We start from the raw sequence: 19,623 nt of genomic DNA on the forward strand, positions 1-19,623 counted from the left end.
ATTGGCAAGACTCGTAGATATACATGCCAAGGACCATGGGTACGATGTCTTGATATATCACGAAGAAATTCTACAGTTGGGGAGCGAGCGATATCTACAAGTTATAAGCCACGTTGAACTGAACAAAGTCCCATGGACAACAGGGATTGTCACTTCTCGTTTCTCTCCAATGTGCCTTTTTGGCTGGTGATTTTATCAATGGTAGTGGATCGTGACACTCTCCAACGTCTTGCTATGTGTTTTTTTTTTTTTCCCCTTCAAAATGACAGTCCTGTGCTCGCATGTTATTGCTCAGTGACATGTTTGTTTTTGGTTGAAGTCCCCCGTCATACAAGCATTTGGCTCTACAAAACCACGACTCAGTCACATAATGAAAAAATCGGTTAAATAGGCAAATCATTTCACTGAACCTTTCATCCCCCGAATAGAAAGTAAATCCCATTTAATGACTCTCTTGTCAATCGCCTAATAATCGGTTTATCTCTGGAAGACAGTGTCATACGGAATGACTATAGGGTTAGTAGCAAAATGACTACTTCACGATTGCGGGCTGATTCAAGTACCTAGGTAGATAGGTAGTAGGTATTCGCTACCTTGAAGTTGCATTAAAGATGAAACTAATGAATTACTATAAGGTAAGTTTGGTAAAAGGTTTTGGTTAGATTTCAAGGATGTTTGGTGTTGAGCTTTTGATACTATCGGTAGTACATCTGCTGAAGCGGTTGACTCCAGGGATGGTTAGTTCCACCATTCACTTAGACCAGAAACAACTGACGTCAATATCTTTAGACCAAAGCCTTTTTGTTCGTATTAAAAGGTTAAATTGTCAATCAATTCACTAGAGTCATAAGAATTGAAGAAACCATGCCATAAGCATTCTCTTCATGTATAATCATAGGCTTAGATAGAACCATACCTAATCAATCGAATCTATGGCTTGATAAAGTCGAGTATCGAGATCTTGTCCATTTCCAGAACTCCAACTCAATTTCAACCAACAACATACCAAAGCCGGGCTTATCGTTCTTGTCCCAGCCACCCTTGCTCTAGCAGTTTTACTGGTTATTCTTCTTCCTCTTTCACCCCGCACCAATAACGTAATATCCCTCTAACTTAAACTCTTCTTAAACAAGTTGGACTGCAGCCATCTCGACCACTCTTAACCCAACCTATTGGATGGTATCACCAAATGCTGACCTATCTTGTGGCTTTCCGGCCCTCCATGCGTTTGCTTTTGGTCTCCCCGCTTCGAGCATGAGCACATCATTCGTAGCCTTGTTGAAGCCAACGCCATTGCCATGTTGCGAGGGAGTTCGCGTGCCGTAGTAGCTGCACGTTGGGAACATGTATAAGATACTTGCTCGGCTTATGCTGTAACTAAATTAGGCGTTGGTACATGACGATCTATTGCAGCTGCAGCTTGTTCATTCAATAAGCTATCTATGGCCCTCACCTCTTCCAGCTGAGCCTTTCTTTCTCTTATCTCCTCTTCACTTTCACTCACCTCACCAGCTCGACGGTGTCGGAAGAGGTTTATCTACAATTATTCCCAGTAGATTTCTTGCTCCTGTATCGCGCGTTGCTTTTCAACATGGTCCTTCTCAAGAAGCTCATCGCAGTCCTACCTCTCACATCCACTGTCTCTGCGCAGTCAAACAAGATCTGGGCTGCCGTCGTATTCATCAACCATGGCGAGATCACTCCAGAAACCCAACTACGTACTGTCCTCACTCCCGAGGGCGCGCAGCAGTTATGGCGACAAGGGACTGCATTCCGTGCTCGTTATATTCCAAATGGTGTGAATGATTCAGACTACGAGAACATACAGACAGCATATCTTCAGGATCTCAAACCCGATGTGATTGACAATCAAGAGCTTGAAATCATATCTCAAGCAGATGAATGGGTATCTGGAAGTGCTTTGGCTTTCATGCAAGGCTTTTATCCGCCCGCACCCAACGCCTTTGACGACAGTATTGGAGGTGAAAAAATAGCCGTGAACCTGGAATCAAGTGACAACAAGACAGAATATCCTCTCGGCGGATATCAGTATCCCAATGTTCGAATTCCAAGCTTACATGATCCAGAATATATATCGTATGCCGCCAGACTCACTTATACAACACTGAACTTTGACTAACACCGCACAGCGTGCAAGGTACCTCGAGATGTCCAGCCTGGTATGCAGAAATATCAGCAAACCTGACAGGGCATGAGTCCCTTGACAACATTTACGAATCAAGCCAGAACTTCTACCAAGACCTCTTCTCTACTCCGCCTCTCAAGGGGACAATCGACATGAAGTCAGCCAACCTCAAGAACGCCTACAATATTTGGCAATTTGTCGATTATCAATATCGTCATAACGAAACTGTTCACGAGGAGCTAGGCAACGCAAATGGGACACTGACTCTTCTCAACTATTACGCTACTAAAGTAGAGCGCGCAGCGAATAGTTACTCGGAAAAGTCTGACGACGACAGCCAACTGGGCGTCCTCTATTCCATCGCCGGACGCACCTTGGCGTACAAAATCTTGTCACAATTCAAGAACAACATCCGCTGGGGAAGTAACTACAACAAACTCACGTTCATGTTCGGTTCCATCGAACCCATCGTCAGCTTCATTTCTCTCTCGGGCCTTCTCACGAAAGACAATGAAGAACAGCAACCCTGGTCCTCTCTCCCTGAGCCTGGTGCAGCACTTGTCTTTGAGCTGTTCGGTGATGATACAGACTCCCCTGGCCGAATGCCTTCAATAGATAGCCTGAGAGTCAGAATGTCATATCGTACTTCTACAGATGCTGACGAGCCTTTCCGCAACCAACCTATTTTCAAGTCTGGCCCTGATGGTATCGCATACACCCGCTTTGTCCAGATCATGACCAAGCTTGGAACGTCACCCAGCCAGTGGTGCGATATCTGTGGTGCACCACTAGCTCCCTGGTGCATAGATTCTAGCTCAGGCGATAATATCTGGGGCGATGATTCTTCCTCGTTAGGTCCGGTCATAGCAGGTATCATCGGCGCAGTCATCGCACTCACCGCAATGGCTATCCTCGTAGCGTGCTTGTTCGTCTGTGGAGGTCTCCGAATTCGACGCAAGCAGGCTCCAGATAAACCAACCAGCACTGCTGCTTCTGCTGTAGGAGGCGCTGTGGGAGGTTTCAAAGGACCAGAGAAGAAAGACGGCGACGCAGATGTGATTGTGACAAAGCAGGGAGTCCACCATGAACGTGTTGGCAGCTGGGAACTCCGAAGTCCGAACGAGATACCCCCTCAGCCGCAAATGTCTGGTGTTGTAACCAAAGATTTCGACGCACCTCGACATCGAACAATGGACGACAGTGACGATGATATCAGCGTCATTGGAGCAGCACCAGTCAAGGCACGGGAGAGTATTTGAGTAGTTTGAGAGGATTTATACCGTGGAATCGATAATGATTAAGAGCGATTTGTGTATGAGTGGGCTATACCCTTTGCTTCTTACGATCGTTCTGAGCCTTTGTTACATATTGGGAGATATTTTGAGTAGGCGTTTTGGTTGGCGAATTGGAACATCTACACACTCTTTAGGAAATACCCAGGATATTTTCAGGCACATATGAAATGCCTGCTGTTACATAGCACGGTAGCTTGGTTCGACAAATGAGACTGTCATATGAACATAATGTTATTCTTGTAGTATATACAAAAGACAAAGTGACTATATAAACATGCCTTTTGGTCATTCTCTCATGTCATATTCATAATTATCAAACGGGGTATCTCCATCCAGTAGGATCTACAAAATAATAAACTCTTCCTCTTGCAACCCCTTAAACTCAAGCACCTCCCCACTCATCATCCCATGAACATAGCACTCCCCAACAAGCATCCAAGTTCCCCCTTCTCGCCTCCTAATTAAAAACGGCACCTTACCCCCATATAATATAACAACCACATCACCACCCTGCATGATATCAGGCCCAACCACAAACCATCCCCCAGCAGTAATAGCAAAGCCACGATACCTCGTGATCAACGTCGCCTCATGGCTCCATTTGAACCCGTCGCCCGCCTGTGCAAGATCTTGGATCTCTTGGTTAATAGCATCAGTATTATCTAGAGCACGAACAAGATACGCTGCGCCATTGGCAAGCCACTCTTCCTTCGGCACGCTCTCATATGGCCGCGAACGATCCACTCCGATGCAGCCATTTGTGAGACTCTGTACAAGTGCGAAGAAGGCAGACTCGCCATTACGATAGCGTTTTTGTAGATTGAATGGCTCGTTGCCACGACAGATATCGCGCCATACAGCTTCGATGGGGAGACGGCGGGGGTTGTTGCGGTTGCGATGGAAGTGGAAAGCATTGTGCCAGAAGATCCATGAAGGTCGGTGCAGGCGATCCAGGCGAACGCCACGTATATGTAGGGCCCGTCTCGTGTCGTCGATGTGTAGCTTTGGCAGTGAATTGCCTGATGCCCGGTGAGGAGAACCAGGTGTTCCCATGAGATGAAGAGGTACAATACGCCAATCTGGAGCCCACGTCGGAATATTGCCTCTCTCCATGAGTCTGCGTCGATACGTTGCGGGTACTGCATGGCAGGCAGACAAGACGAGAAGGGTTTCACAGCCCGAGAGTTCTCGGGCCGCTACGTCATAAAATATGTCCTCGACGGGCCTGCTGTAATCGGGCACAAGCTGCTTAAGGCTTTGACTTCCCGTGCTGAGAGAGAAGTGGCCCAGAAAGGCGTATACATGGTCTCGAGGGTCCTTTGCTAGTAAGTGCCGTGCGCGATGCAGCTCATAGATGAATGCAGCACGGTTGTGGTTGAAGTCGTACTGTTCCTTAGGCTCGACGAATCTTTGATATAGATATCTGACATTAGGTGTGAGAATTGAGAACCGTGAGCGCAAATAGTGATACTGGGTATTCAAGACACCCGCAACTGACGAGAGAATTTCCCAGTCAATCTCAGCATCTCCCCAATAGAGCGTGGCCTCAGCACTCGTGCCAATCTCTTGAACAATCCACATCCGACTGAACTATTCCCATTAGCAAAGGACTTCTTGCCAGCTGTTACTACCGCCTCCTGAAAATCACTCACCCACGGTAGCCTTGTCAGATTAGAAAAAGGCACCCAGGGTGTTCTGTCCTGTTTCAAAAGCTCCTCTGAATGAACCCTTTTGAATTCATTGTGCATCTCTTCATTATTAAACACGCCGTTGAGGTAGTGTATCATAGTCACGGCATCATGCGCGACACCCTCGTGGTCCTCGCCCAGCCAGACCAAGACATGCTCTGCTCCTTTGTATATAGCATTCATGACGCCAACTTGTTGGCTGCGCTCCGCAATATCATATTGGTTAATACAGACTTGGTCTGCCCAGAGACGACGCTGAGAGGTACCATGTCTCATACGACGAAGTGCCCCCTCAATGCTTTTTGTCAGTGCAAGAGATTTTCCATCACAGATGATCTCTGACGAACGACCACCGGTACCCCAACAGTAAGAAATCGCTTCATACCGCGGACTCGAATCAAGGCTCTCGGAGCCTAGATGGCCGACTAATGGCTCATCGCCAACGCCGGGTTCCAATGTTAGAATGCGAACTGAGTAGTTGTCCTCAAACGGTGTGTACTTGTATCGCTCTGGTGCTGACAAGTCTTTTGAATTGGCATCAGCCATGGATACCAATATTGGATAATATCGAAAACTTTTTCCAGGCGCTTCTAAAGGGTGGAAGTGGAATACGAATGATATGAAATGTGTCGTGTAGACCGATAATTCAAAGACCGGATTCTTTTAGTCCTTTTTCGTGAACCGACGACCAAAACCGGATAAAAACTATATCGTCTTGGGATTTTGAGATGCACAATGCGAGCCGGTTTCCCCATTACATCAGCCAAACATGTAAAACCTTGAGGGTATCGGAGTCGAAAAATATTGAGCATAAAATGGAATGAAACGATATACACTCCAGTAGAAATGGGAAATGGAGGGTCACAATGGACTGTTACCCTTGCCAGTACACTGTCAGGCCGAGGTAAGCACTAACATCACGCTGGGAAGCATAGAAACTGCTTGCATCAATATCATTTAAATCACAAGTCACTTAGTCAAAAGGAGATATAAAATGTATCCTTCAAATATTGTATTTGTGGTGTCGAGCGGCGACAAACCTTTCTATCTAGCTACACAAGTTTCCTGTGTCATCATTCGTCCTGAAACTAAATCAAAGAAAACAATGCATGTTATGCAGTAGCACCGCTCATGGGTGGTCCATCCTGTGTGCCCCAAACGCCGAGTCCCATCCTAATCCGCTGTAGGATCTCCAAGATTCACAAAAGAAAATAAATAAGAAATATAAAGCGCTTAGTGTATGCCTTTTACCCTCCTCAATAGACCATTATACCAAGTCTTACATGTCCATGGTAAGCAACTCTAGCCTTGATGTCACAACGTCGCAGCTGGCACTGAGACGTTGCACGCGAGCCATAGCAAGGGCAGCAGCGGATTCCTGTTCACCGGCATCGACGAGTTCCAAGCGAGCGAGGACCTTCTCAGACTCAACACCACCAAAGATGTCAATATGCGACAAACCTTCACAGTCGAACTCCTTGGTTGATTCGGTGGCGGTGGTAGCGGCTTCATTATGGAACAGGGCAAATTCGGGGTCAGCCTCAAACTCAGCATCGAAACGGGCAGCGTCGACAGGTTCAGAAATCTCAGGGTTGGCAACAAGGCGCTCGATGGCGGGAACCTCGAGCTTTTCCTCCTCAGAGTCGAAGATAGGCTCGACAAAGTTGGATGACTTGCCGGAGAGAACAGCAGCGTCAATAACCTCGGGAACCTCGGGTGTGTCGACAACAAAGACTTGGGGTTGGAAGTTGAAACCATCAAGGGTAAGCATGGAGAAGTCCATGTTCTGCTCAGGGATCATGGCCATGCCAATCTGCTGCTGAGAAGACTGCTGAGCGTTGTATGGGTTGATGTCCTTGGGAACCTGTCGCTGTTCGGGCTGGGGCTCGACCTTGAGCTGAGGAGTCTGCTGAGCGGCGGCCGGGTTGCTGCTGAGGTTGTCCAAGAAGTTGGAGAAAGAAGGCGAAGAGAGAAGCATGCGAGTAAGGTCTGTGAGACGCTTGTTCTCATCCATGAGAGCTCGGTTCTGAGCTCGGAGATCACCGTTCTCGCTGACCTTGTTGGCAATCTCACTCTCGAGTTGAGTGATGTATTCTGTTTGTGAGTTAGCATAATGTATGGAATTGATTGAATTTAGTAATCTTACCCTTTCTACGCGAACGGAAGGCACGGGCAGAAACCTTGTTTCGCAGCTGTCGTCGTTCCTTGCTGCTGAGCTTCTTGCCCTCTTCACTGGCGAGTAGTCGCTCGTCCTCATCCATCTCCTCTTCATCCTTCTTGGACCGGGGGAGGTTGGTCATAGGGCTTGAGGCCTGGTTTTCAGGCATGGAAGGCTTGGCTCGCATCGAGTTCAAGAGCTGGGTGATCTTCTGCTCAACAAGGGGATCGGCAGGTGCAGGAGCCTTGCCACGAGACTTGGGCTGAGATCCCTGGCGTTGAGCTTGCTGTTGCTGTTGAATGATCTGTTGCTGCTGTCGCTGTTGAGCCTGAGCCTTGGCAAGGGCGGCCTGGGAGTGGGCACCGGGCCAGAGTCGACCGACGTTGTTGGTCTGAGTGGGCAAGACTGGCGGCGAAGGAAGGCCATCAATTTCCTGCTCGATACTGCTGGGGTCAACAGTGAAGAACTGTTGTGTCTCGGTCTGTGACTCAAAATCCATGTCCATTTCTGATGCGCCCATGGTGCCTTGTGAAGGAGAGGTGTTGAAGTCGAAGAGATCAGCCTCAGGGCTGAAGGTAGAGTAGTCCAAGCTACGGAAGTCTTGGTAACCAGTGTTGTTGGTCTGGTTAACCGCCATGGTGCTGGCGATAGCTCCAGGGACGAAGCCTGTCTGTTGTCGGTACATGTCATAGTTGTGACTGGGACCGCTCAAGCTCTGGGCAGTTGTGGTAATGGGAGCAGCAACGGCAGCGGTTACAGGGCTTGTGAAGGTAGCCTTTGATGTGCCGGCTGGTGAGAGAGAAGGAGACTGGAAGCTATCGTACTCGGTAAGATCTAGGAGAGCGTCGAAGTCGACATTATTCTGGCCGGGAGCCGACATAGTGTTTATGTGTAGAGGTATCGTTATTGGCGACACCAAAGAATCGAATCGAGTGAGTTTGTAGTTGTCAAGTAGAAGGCCGATTGCCCGGTCGTTACAATGCCAAAGTTTGTCGATTATAAACTTAAATGCTTGGAAGTTGGTAAAGATGGTCGGTAGTTGTTGATGTTGATGTTGATTGTGTTGTGTTGGATGGAAGTTCTGTAACAGAAACGAATGTTTGGAAGTTGAGAAGGGGAAAGATGGAACCGGGCAAAAAATCGGGAACTGGGGGGACAGTGTTCTATGAATGGTGTGGATGGGTGCTTCCATGGTCTGTAGTGGAAGGTACGTACCGCATCAACCGGGTCTGACAGCAAGATCCCCGACATGTCAGGGACTGGACGATGGAGACTGCCGTAAGCCACTGTAATCCACAACAAGAACCCACTATAAAGGCGTTCCAAGTCCCTAAATTCAAGTAAAAGTCCATTGGAAGAACTTGGGCAAGCGCTGTGAGTCGCTGAATTGGGGCTGTCTGGAGTCCCGGGGACTGGCTGTCAAGTAACGCCGCCCGTTACCAGGATCGGCGGTCGGGGAGCCGACTAGTGAGGAGAGAGGACGCGTCAGCTCTTTTCTTGGTGGTGCAAGCCAAGGAGTTGGAGCAAGGGCCAAGGATGTGGATAACTCATTGAGGCAGCGCCGGACACCATTTAACGAATCAAAGGCTGACATTGACGACCGAGCCTCTCAGAAACAGCACAGAGTGCCCACCCTGAACCTATCCCTGCCTCGTTATCCGAGGGGTGCGAAAGACGAGACTTGTTCAGAAGGGAAGAGAGAAAGCGAAACGAACCAGCAGAGATGTCTGCGGCCTTAGGATGACGACGCTTTACTGCCCTTTTGGGCCAGATGGAGCCCATATCTCTCTGCACACTGCGCTTCTGGCTATGGTAGACGCTGCCAGCTATCATGGTCGACCTCACCTGCAGCTGCAGCTACAGCGCGAGCTTACGTCTCTCTGCCTTTGGGGCTTCGTGGCCTGGACTAAATCTGGCCAAGCCTCAGGTTGATTATTCTGTTGCCTGTAATGCCATCACATCACTCTTGTTTGAGATGCGATACAGATAAATCGCGGCCGAATAATTCCTCCGTCCAATCGTCTAGATAAGACTGGACGGATGTGATAAAGAAACGACATTTCCGGGCGGTTGGCTGCCTCACGGCAAAGCGGCAGTCCATGTTTATTATGGTTGGAATGCCCCAAAACGAACCATCAGCGTCCAAAGCGTTAATCTGTCAGATAATTGTGCACAGCGATTCGCCAACTCGGCTCTGAAGCAAAAAATCATGCCAGTGAATTGACTGATCAGCGTTGGCGGATAGTGAAACTTGACATCCGTCTGTCCCGAGCGTGGCTGTACAACCACCAAATGCTGGCATGTTCCCAAAGCTTACAGAGTACTGTGTAATGATTGCTCTCTTTCAGATCCAGGGTGCTACAGAATGGCAATTGATTCATTTCGTCTGCTAGGGATGGTCTTGATTCATTTCCCACCAGATTGAGTGAAGAAATGAATAGACAAGGTCAAGCCTTGTCATAAAAGTCATTGCGGAGAGACTATCACCATCACCACCACTAACGATTGCACTGCCACCACCTTCGTGAGCTACCATCAAGCACAGTCCATTATCAAGGCCACCGCTTTCTTAGTCTTTTGTTTTTGCATGCTGCCCGCTCACTGTTTGTTGATTCCACAGCACCTAATTACTGTGCCACGCTGGATTGATAACATAAACACAAACGGTAACAACAGCGAGCATCCATGAGGCTGTGCATTCAAGGTTGAGTCTTGGCTCGCAAGTAAGCTCAATGATCGTCCATCTTGCACTCGCCTCGATCACTCGCTTGTTCTACAAAGGAATCACATCGGTAGCAATGAAACGCCGACAGGCCGTTGTCGGGTCCCAGCTCATCGAAAGCACCGATAATTAGAATGTTTGTCGCCTTGAGCGCCTCTGATGTCCGTATTAATGCATTCGTACCAACATCCAAGCCTCACAAGTTGGCTGCTTTTTTGCCACTCTCAACCAATGTTTTCTTGCTCACTGCACCAACATTCCAGTGATCGGCCGTGTCGACAAAAATAGAACATGACTTGCTTGACAGAGATTCAACTGCCAACTGCCGCCCTGATTATCATCTCCACTGCCCCTGACGATGATTTACGATGATGGACAATGACACAAGACGATGCGGCAAATGCCGCGATCATCAGTCCTATACACAACGCTCTGTCATGCACTGACCTAGGACTGTTTCACAAGATAATTAGCCCTATCCCTTACGACCATAAGTGATCCGATTCTTTCACGGCTATTCTCCCACATCTCGAAACGAATGTTAGCTTCTAACTAAACAAGCTTTAGCTAACATCTCATGCCGACAAAGGAGTCTCAATTCTTCACCAATTGACTGGCTGTCTAAGCCAGATGTGAAACATGAAATTCATAATCTCCCTCTCTCGAAATTACCTCGTTTGGAAGTTCCGCTTGATTCAATGTCACTAAGACTCCATCAACGATGTTATGAGGAAAAAACTACCGGAATAAAAATGGATTCCATATCGGATCCGAGCATATGATAGGGCACAGTATCCTTCCCTGGTTCAGGAGACGGCATAGCCTATGCAAATTAAGCACATCGCTAGCCGTCCATCGCATAAACTACCTATTTAATATTCCCTGAACACCTGAACCTTCTATCAAAGCCACTCAACGCCTCGAAACTAAACGGCATAGCCACCGTCATTGATGCCACAGCCTTGTTAACCAGAGGCAAAGCGTAGAAAACATGACAATGCTGGAAATAGGACTGGGCTGGTGTTGACTGCGTCTGCTATTGTCAAAGATAGAGTCACATGATACATCAGGTGACGGTACTAAAAGTCACGTGTTGCTCCTGTAGGGCAGCCTGATCGTGGTTTCAGCCTTCTTGAGGCCATCCATCAACGGCCCCATTCGCCTGCGTCTGTATTGCATCTGCGGAAACTCATCGGAGCCTTACGCCCTACAGCCGTGCGCGCCCAACTGTCACTGCACTTGCGCCTAAATTATCTGACATACTATTTTCTCGCCCGGTTATAGTGTCACATGGGACGCGTTGTCGGTTTGTATACCGTGTTTTGTGCCTTGATGCGACTCGTGAAGATTTGATACAGCTTCAGCCGTTTCGTTCCGTTCTGTTAGTTGTTTGCATCGCTTCGCGATTCTCTATACTCTACATATCGCATTTCCAGCCAGCTCCGAGGATACTACCCTTGCACTGCACTGCACAGAGACTCCAGAAAGGAACGTGCTCACCGAGCACTTTGCGTTACTGCTCGGCATCAGAAGATCCCTTCTGACTTGCTATTGAGGCCATTTCGTGCCAACTGAATTGAGTTTGCTGTACTCGCCACTATGGTAAGCTGACCACAGCCGTGCAAACATAAATGGGGAGAGAAAAACGAAACCTGCCCGCGGCTGTGGCAGGTGGCCCAAAAGAGAGGCATAGACGAGCCCAAAGATCTCAGTTTGATCACACAGCACCTGTGCCCGCAGGATTTGTTGCCAAGCCGGCTCTACCCAAAACAACCAAGCACCACTCGTACTTCGAGTTTGTTGAAAACAAGGACAAGAAGAAGAAGCTTGAATTTCAGGTATAATGCGACTGTTGCGCGCCGAGGATGTCACAGCACTCACCAACACATATAGATTACCACAAAGAAAACACCCCCTCCTGGTTTTGAGTTTGTTCCTGCCGGCAATCCTGAACTAACGACAGCATGCAAAGAACTCTCTCGCGAAAAAGATGCTATGATTTTTATAGTTTCGGTATGCAATATGTCATTACGGCCAGCACTCGCTTCCTGCCGCTAACTAAACTGTATGAAGAACGCAAAGGATACTTCTACTTCGAACGTTCTGTCCCACCAAGTTCATCGCATTGGACATCATGTCCGAGAAACGATTGTCGACGAAGCACGTGCCAGGTTGGGACAGTCCATAGAAGACATGTTACCGGCCGCTCGCGGTGCCCCTGAACCTATTCCTGAGTCTCAAGCGGAATATGATGCGCAGGTTGATGCCGCTCTACGCGACTTATTTCCAAGAATTCCAAACACCGACCGTCAGATGATTATCGAGCATGCTTTCAGACGGGTTTGTGCCCCTCCCCTAACAACTTTCCGCAGGTAACGGATATTTATGATGATAGGACCCCACAAACAAAAACGAGAAAGAGAAAGTAGGCTTTTCAGAAGACATCACACTGGCCCGACGAGTTCAACTGGCAGTGCTTGCTCACATTCGTCATACTCACACGAGGTATGATACCCTACTAAGAGAGACTAGCTGGCAGAACGCTCGCAAAGTCGTCGAGAATTTATGCCTTGATACCCTTGTCAAGTGGCGAGGAGATGAGGAGAGTGGTCGAGATCAGCTAGACGAGATCTTGCGGGAAGTCGTCGTGATATCTGATTCCGAGGGTGAGGAATCTGGTAATGAGTCCGACTCGTCCATCGAAGAGGTGTTTTACCAACCTGCAAATCCCGTCCCCAACAGACCTGTGCCACACAATTCTGGCCAGGCCATCCCTGGTCAACACCAGTCTCCTAGGCTCAGCCTTGGCGCAAAGGGACCCGTTACCCCCAAGCCGAAATCAAAGGTGAAGAAAGTCAAGCGTAAGACTTCGGCCGAAAAGAAAGGTCAACGTGGTTTCAAAAGATATCGAGCATGGCAAGATGCCATTGATCGAAATCGCAATGTTCCAGATTCTGCTCCAGAATCACCCCGAGGGCTTGTCCCCCAACGTACACAGGGTCCACCGCCTACTGCTCTGGTTTCTATGGATGATCCCTTGCCACCTGCCTCCCATCTGAGGCTTGTGTCGGGTGCCGGGCCTGCCCCTTATGAGAATGGCTACGTCGGCAAACCTCAGTATCCTGCAAATGGCCATTTTATAAGCTCTGGGCCACAAGTTGCCCGCAAGGTAAAGTCTCCATTTTATGAGCCTCAACCTACCACGCGTCCGCCTGCGTCCACGGTGGCAGATCGGTTACAAGATATGTTGGTGCAGTCAATTGAACCAGTGTCTCCTAACGCTATGAAACCGTCGTTTGTGCGTGCAGTGCCGCCTCGAGGACAAGGTTTCAGGAACGAGCCGCCTCAGAGTTCCAGTATCCAGCGTCCGGCCATCATAACCTCTCCATCACGGCGTATGGACATGAGAGATGAGCCTACGCAGGTCTCGCGTCCAGTACCAGTTGAACGCTTGGCCTATGGACAAAGGCCCTATGAATTTCCTGTACGAGCCCCTTCTCCTCAACTGAGAGTCGGTATTCCCAGTGCGTCCTCGCATCGCTATGATACAAGGTCTCGTGGAGTGCAGAATCCCGCAAGGATTCTAGTAAGTCGTCGACCATATGATGAGGTGCAGAGGTTTGGCGACCGTGATAGTCCCGTTGTAATGGAAGATCGTGGTGGGTTCTACGAGCGAGTTCCAGTACGCTCTACTGGAGACATGGTGATGTCAGCCCGTGATGAAAGAGTTCCAGAGTATAGGAGGGATATTCCCGAAGTACCTATGGTCCCAGACGACCATCGAGCGACCTGGCAAGAAGAACCCCGATTATTACGGGCCGGCCGGAACAACGCAGATATTGACATGATTCCGATCAGCCGTGCACCTCTGGAAAGCCGGCAACGCCCCGTCGTAACGGAACATCAGGCTATACCGTACCCCGTATCTGCACCAAGAGCCCAAAGTGACATAAGATCATACTTTGAGCCTGAGCCGCGTCTTGTTCGCTACAACCCCCCACCTGCACCAGAGCATTGTGCAATCATAAGTGACCCTATGGCATCACGATACGAAACAATACGCGAGGTGTAAGTAAAGTAGGGCGATTCCAATTCAAAACTTGCACTTACACAGTCTAGTCGTCACGAAGAGCGAGTACCCGAAACCCCCCAGCAATGGGAGCCAGTACACAGATACTACCGGGATAGGCCTCCTATCACAGAAGACCGCAGGCGGCCTCCACCCTTACAGCCACGTCGGCCGGAGGATGTTGTTGTTCTTGAGTAATGATATATCGAACAGTGGTATGAAGTATAAGCGCAGTTGTTATTTCTCTTGCTGGCTGGTACATAAAGGTGTTATGCGCATTGAACATAGGCGTCGAGAGTTTGATTGTGGATGTTGCGGATTCAAGAAAGGAATGGATTTTGGAAGCTGGCAACATCGGATGATACCCCATTGGAGGCTCAGATTTGACATAGGAATCGTTCCATATATACTATACAGACATTGGCTTGAAATCCTGGTCATCGCATCAACTGAGCAATACAGGAATATGACAGAGTCATTGGCTCTCGGATTTCAAACTTGCTTGACTTTTATTTACCCTGAAATAACCCATGATCTAAATAATGACGAACCTATAAAATGAAATGAATGCCCGAACCAGACATGACGCATCGAATGGGTATAACTATGGCATCTAGTTGCGTCCTCTTCTAGGCTTTCCCACACCAGACGCTCCATGTCTCTTCTCGACGCCCAGTCCCTTTCGTCCAGCAGCGATGCCTCCCCTTCCACTATTTCCACCACGACCACCACGGCCACCTCGACCGCCGCGGAAGTTTCCTCGGCTGCCACGATCCCGTCCAGGGCTGATCCTGCTCTTAACTGCGGCAACATCGTCGTCATCCATCTCCATCTCGTCGTCGTCGTCCTTTGTACGTCGGTTGGAGAACTTAAGCTTGCCTCCGCGGCCGCGCTTGGCCACGTCCTTGCCCTTAAGAGCAGCGACATAGGCGCCCACGCCTGAGGCTTCAGGGTTGTCATCCACTTCCATCTCGTCGTCGTCCTTACCAAGGATGAGCTTGCCGTCGAGATCGACCTTAGCCTTGGTGCGTGTAGGCTTGCGCATCTTGACAGGCTTGGTGGAGGAGATGTTGGCCAGGGCCTTCTTGTCGAGAAGATCGAGGGGCTCGTCGTCGTCCTCGACAATGTATGTCCTGCCGCCCTTCTGCGCCTTCTTTGTTGGCCTAGCCTCGTCGTCTGAGTCGTCTCCATCGTCAGAATCACTGCTGTAAAGAGCTTGATCGTATTCGTTCTCGAACTGGCGTTTAGATGGGCCATCCTCGTCATCATCACTCTCCTCTCCATCGTTATCACCCTTGGCTGCGTCCTTCCTCTTCTTGGCACGCTCCTTAGTCTTTCGAATGTTGACCATCAACTTCTTGTCGTCATCGGGACAGTTCTTGTAGATGTTTTCGTAGCCAAAGCGACGAACCATGCGCTCAATGATGTGCTTTACCTTGGCCTTGAAATGGCCCTTGTGCTCGTGGCTCCAGACAATAAGGTTAGGAACAAGGGTTGAAAGGCGAGGAAGCATCAGCTCGATGGGAAGGCTAATAACGCAAACCTTGACGAAGCCTAAGCAGCTCTTGACGATCTCTCGGTTGTTGGAAGTAAGGAAAAGGTCCATAGTTTGAACCAAGTCAGAGAGAGTAGCATCGCTCAAAGCACTTCGGAACTCATATAGAAGTCGGCTAATGGCTGTGATAGAAGCAGAAATCATGTGGGGTGTGCTACCGGCCAGACCAGCGCTAACCATGGTGATGAACTCCTCAATGTTGGCAGTTCCAGCAGGGGCGTCATTGGGCATGTGAGGAACCTTGCTGTTGTCGATAGCTGCGCCGTTAGCCTCGACCATACGCTGACCCATACGAACCAGAAGATCGTATGCTGTTTCACGCGCACGCTCATTGTTCTCCTTGCACGAGATAACAACTTCGCTAAGCACGGAAGGGATGAAGTGAAGAGAGGCATCGGAGATGAAGGGGAGGAGGGCGATGATTGCGGCGAGACGTTCTCGTCGAGCGGGCGCTGAGACCTTCTCGGTACTGGTGACGATGAGGTTCTGGAGCTCAGCAGTTCGCTCCTGAAGAGCAGCCTTGCCGATTTCTGAATCCGCTAGACGGGGGATGAGCTTGTATGCTTTCTTTTGAAGTTGAGGCTCCTCCTCCTTGTTGATGATGACAGCAGCGATCTCGAAAAGGGCGGCAAAGCTTTCTCGGGGAAGGTAGACGGACATTGTGATAACGAGGTCCATCAAAGTCTGAGCTGTCGAAGGCATGTGGTCCTTTGACTTCTGCTGGTTCTCCTTCTTCTTATCCGCTGGCTTCTCCTGTTGCAACTCGGTAGCAAGCATCTTGCTCACGCGGTCAAAAGTCTCCATGAGCTCAGCGTTGGGTGTGATGCTGAGGAAAGTGTTGATGGTCTGCAGAATAGGACCGCGGCTTTGGGGAAGGGTCTGTGTGTACACATTGAATAAGACGGCGAGCATGTTGCCTGCGAATTGGGAAAGATATTCGAGGTTCTTCTTAGCATCAGCGCGGCTGATTCGGCTCTGGAGAACAAGGTTCTCTTCCTCCTCCTCGATATCAGCAATAGCCTGGTTAGACTCGATAAGGGTCTTGAGAGCTCTGCAAACGTCCAGTCGCAGCTCAACCTGCTTGTACAGAAGGTTGGCCAGGATCTCCGCAAAGCCCTGGTCGAAGGCCTTAGTAAGATCTAGAGGAAGGTCGCAATAACCGGGGAGAATAGACCAGATCTGCTGAACGACTGTCTCGTAGATCTTAATCTCCATTGTCTTCTCAGCCTCCCCGTGGTCGATAACCCTTTGGAACATGAGTTCACTGAGGGGGATCATCTCGCTCTTGAAATGAGCCAGATTTGTGTTGCTTGTGTAATCACGGAGGATAGGGAACATCCAAGCACGACCCGGCTGGCCCTTTGCGGGCTTGGCAAGGTTCAAAGGGAGAATTGATAGAACAGCCTCGGGGCCCATAGCTCGAATCGCCTTTCCGATCACTTCATCGGCATCCTTCTTGTTGCGGAAGGATCCGTTCTCGCGAATCTCACCAATCGTCTTGGTAACGTTCATCATGATAGGATAGGACCTCCATCTCAATGTGTCGAAGATAGCGCCGAGGACGTTGAAGGTCTGCAGCCAGGCAGCCTGGTACTGAACAGTCAGAAGGGATTCTGCTGACTTTGCGAGCTTCTCAAGAATCTTCTCATCGTAAATTGAGGGCTCGAGGATGACCTGTTGGGGAATGCAGTTGGCCATAAAAGACACCAAACATTCTGAGGCGGAAATTCGAATGTTCTCAGAGGGAGCCTCAAGGAATTGAGCAACCATATCGAACAGCTGGGGAAGGTTCTGGAAAGTCTCGTCAGGCTCAACTTGCGCTGAAACATCATATCCTCGAGACAGAATAGCGAGCCACGGGGGAACAAGCTGCGTGTCGTTGGCAGCAGGTCGCAATTCAGAGATGATCTCCATAAGTCGTGGGAGCTTAGATGAGGAAACTTCATCAGTCATGCCCTCGAAAATCATCTCGAAAATTTCGAAGGACGCCATGGTCATGTACTCGTTTCCACTCTTGGCGATACCCAGTAGCATCTCGCACAATGACTCGATCTTCTTGCTGGGCCAGCCGCCACTCGCGGCCGCAACAGTCTTGACCAGCTGAAGGGCGTGGATCATGGCAGGATCGTGAGTGCCGTCGGCCTTCTTTCCCTTGCGCGCCTGCGCAATTTGGCCAGCGAGGTTCTCCAGATTTTTGGTGGCAGTCTGGGCGCACATATCGGCAGCAGGGTGATCCAGAGAGGGGCTCGGGGGTGGGTTTCGAAGGACCTTCTTCAAGGCTTCCTGCGACCTTCGACGTACTTTCGGTCGGTGGTCGATAGACATGTTCAAGAGTCCCGCGACGGCTCGTCGAGGGCCAATCTGGGAAACGGAAAGCTCCCATGATGCGGCGTCCTGTGCGAGAAGAAGCGACTCAAGACATCCTATGGATGATCGCAGAAGCATAGCCTCCGCATCCTGAAGTAAAAGTAGGGGCGCGAGGAGAGTAAGAATCTGCGTGAACTTTGATCGGAGAAGAGGCTGCGGGGCGTAAGGTGTAACGACGTCGAGAAGGTAGACAACGGGAGTCGCCAATTCTAGATTCACATTGCCATTGCTGTTCGCTTGCTGGAGAAGAGCCAGAAGAGCCGCAAAGTATCCTGTGGGCGTAGGATCTGTGTTCTGCTCCTTGAGTGTGGACTCGACAGCTTGAAGAACGACGACAGTCTACAAGAAAAAAAGATGTCAGTGTGCGACTCGAGACCGTGGACGCATTAAGACGAGAGCGCATGAAAGAAACATACCTTCTTTTGACTCTGAAGACCTGGGGATTTGATCTTGTCCAGCTTTTCAGCCAGAGAAGGGGTCGACATGTTGATTTTGAGCAATTCAATCCGCAACCACCAACTGAACTGGATTGTCTGTTCGGTGAAAGTCAAGATCCCAGCCAAAAATTCCCAAATTTTTACTTGCTTATCGCACCCCGCCGAATCGATAAGGATGTGGGGTGGCTAGTGTATGGCTGCGCCACATTTGCCAACCACCCCATTATGAAGATGTGGCGCCAACTCTACCGCTGTATCCGAGCGTCCTACGTTATGGGCTATACTGTCCATACTATTAGTAGCTGTGCCCCTCGTAGCTGATCTAGGTTAAGGTGCTGGCAGCTCGCGCCTCTTGTTACTCAATCGCAAATACCACCTTTAGCCTCGTTTCTCTTCCATTGTCATAGAGAAAAGATGGCCTTCCTCATTCTTGTTATAGGAGACCTCCACATCCCGGATCGGGCGCTTGACATTCCCGCCAAGGTACGATCCAGCGCTCTTAAGGTCGCGCGCATCGCTAACATGACTATCGTTATAGTTCAAGAAGCTCCTCTCCCCCGGAAAGATCAGCCAGACGCTTTGCCTTGGAAACTTGACCGATAAGCACACGTACGAGTACTTGCGATCCGTCTCCCCCGATCTCAAGATTGTGAAAGGCCGCTATGACGTCGAGGCCACCTCCCTCCCATTGACCCAGGTCGTCACCCACGGAAGCCTTCGCATTGGATTCCTGGAGGGATTCACACTCGTCTCTAACGAACCAGACCTTCTTCTGGCCGAGGCGAACAAATTGGATGTGGATGTTCTGTGCTGGGGTGGTACTCACCGCTTTGACGCCTTTGAGTATATGGACAAGTTCTTCGTAAACCCTGGCAGTGCGACCGGCGCTTTCATGGAGGGTTTCAGCCAAGAGGCCGAAGAGCCTACGCCGAGCTTTTGTCTCATGGATGTATGTTGTTTTCCATCTGTCTTTATAAATGCGGTTACTGACCCTACCCTAGGTCCAAGGCATCTCGCTCACCCTATACGTCTACCAATTACGAAAAGACGACAAGGGCAACGAGAACGTGGCAGTTGAGAAGGTGACATACACAAAACCAGTAGAGCCTTCAGGAGGAGCATCATCATGATTTTCATATAGATACGGGGAGTTTACATTCAGCGACTCATTCAAGACCAGCAGCAG

General features: G+C 49.5%; 6 protein-coding genes across 6 annotated transcripts; 3 read left to right on the top strand and 3 right to left on the bottom strand.

Annotated features, from left to right (window-relative positions):
* The first annotated feature begins 1,469 nt into the window (after window positions 1-1,469).
* Window positions 1,470-3,594, top strand: EDB82DRAFT_64962 (histidine phosphatase superfamily). The gene is made up of 2 exons (XM_025729908.2): window positions 1,470-2,097; window positions 2,151-3,594. Exons 1-2 carry the CDS (start codon window positions 1,592-1,594, stop codon window positions 3,403-3,405), a joined length of 1,761 nt encoding a protein of 586 aa, XP_025589087.1. The 5' UTR covers window positions 1,470-1,591; the 3' UTR covers window positions 3,406-3,594.
* Window positions 3,595-3,668: 74 nt separating this feature from the next.
* Window positions 3,669-6,001, bottom strand: EDB82DRAFT_488509 (heterokaryon incompatibility protein-domain-containing protein). Its single transcript, XM_025729907.2, has 2 exons — window positions 5,094-6,001; window positions 3,669-5,031 (listed from the first exon to the last, which is right to left on the bottom strand). The coding sequence occupies exons 1-2, from the start codon at window positions 5,673-5,675 to the stop codon at window positions 3,784-3,786; spliced, it is 1,830 nt and encodes a 609-aa protein (XP_025589086.2). The 5' UTR covers window positions 5,676-6,001; the 3' UTR covers window positions 3,669-3,783.
* Window positions 6,002-6,125: 124 nt separating this feature from the next.
* Window positions 6,126-8,654, bottom strand: EDB82DRAFT_488511 (uncharacterized protein). The gene is made up of 2 exons (XM_065608334.1): window positions 7,276-8,654; window positions 6,126-7,223 (listed from the first exon to the last, which is right to left on the bottom strand). The coding sequence occupies exons 1-2, from the start codon at window positions 8,477-8,479 to the stop codon at window positions 6,409-6,411; spliced, it is 2,019 nt and encodes a 672-aa protein (XP_065465700.1). The 5' UTR covers window positions 8,480-8,654; the 3' UTR covers window positions 6,126-6,408.
* Window positions 8,655-11,158: 2,504 nt separating this feature from the next.
* EDB82DRAFT_488514 (uncharacterized protein) lies at window positions 11,159-14,562 on the top strand. The gene is made up of 5 exons (XM_025729905.2): window positions 11,159-11,847; window positions 11,903-12,022; window positions 12,083-12,349; window positions 12,405-14,077; window positions 14,129-14,562. The coding sequence occupies exons 1-5, from the start codon at window positions 11,641-11,643 to the stop codon at window positions 14,274-14,276; spliced, it is 2,415 nt and encodes an 804-aa protein (XP_025589084.1). The 5' UTR covers window positions 11,159-11,640; the 3' UTR covers window positions 14,277-14,562.
* On the bottom strand, window positions 14,563-18,643 carry EDB82DRAFT_457253 (NUC173 domain-containing protein). Its single transcript, XM_025729904.2, has 2 exons — window positions 18,417-18,643; window positions 14,563-18,339 (listed from the first exon to the last, which is right to left on the bottom strand). Exons 1-2 carry the CDS (start codon window positions 18,483-18,485, stop codon window positions 14,692-14,694), a joined length of 3,717 nt encoding a protein of 1,238 aa, XP_025589083.1. The 5' UTR covers window positions 18,486-18,643; the 3' UTR covers window positions 14,563-14,691.
* A 208-nt stretch (window positions 18,644-18,851) lies between these two features.
* Window positions 18,852-19,567, top strand: EDB82DRAFT_425594 (Metallo-dependent phosphatase-like protein; the record flags this gene model as incomplete). The annotated part of the gene is made up of 3 exons (XM_025729903.1): window positions 18,852-18,920; window positions 18,976-19,386; window positions 19,439-19,567. The coding sequence occupies 3 exons, from the start codon at window positions 18,852-18,854 to the stop codon at window positions 19,565-19,567; spliced, it is 609 nt and encodes a 202-aa protein (XP_025589082.1).
* Between the last annotated feature and the right edge of the window lie 56 nt (window positions 19,568-19,623).

This window comes from Fusarium venenatum (assembly GCF_020744135.1).
Source record: "Fusarium venenatum strain MPI-CAGE-CH-0201 chromosome Unknown EDB82scaffold_1, whole genome shotgun sequence".
Lineage (NCBI taxonomy): Eukaryota > Fungi > Ascomycota > Sordariomycetes > Hypocreales > Nectriaceae > Fusarium > Fusarium venenatum.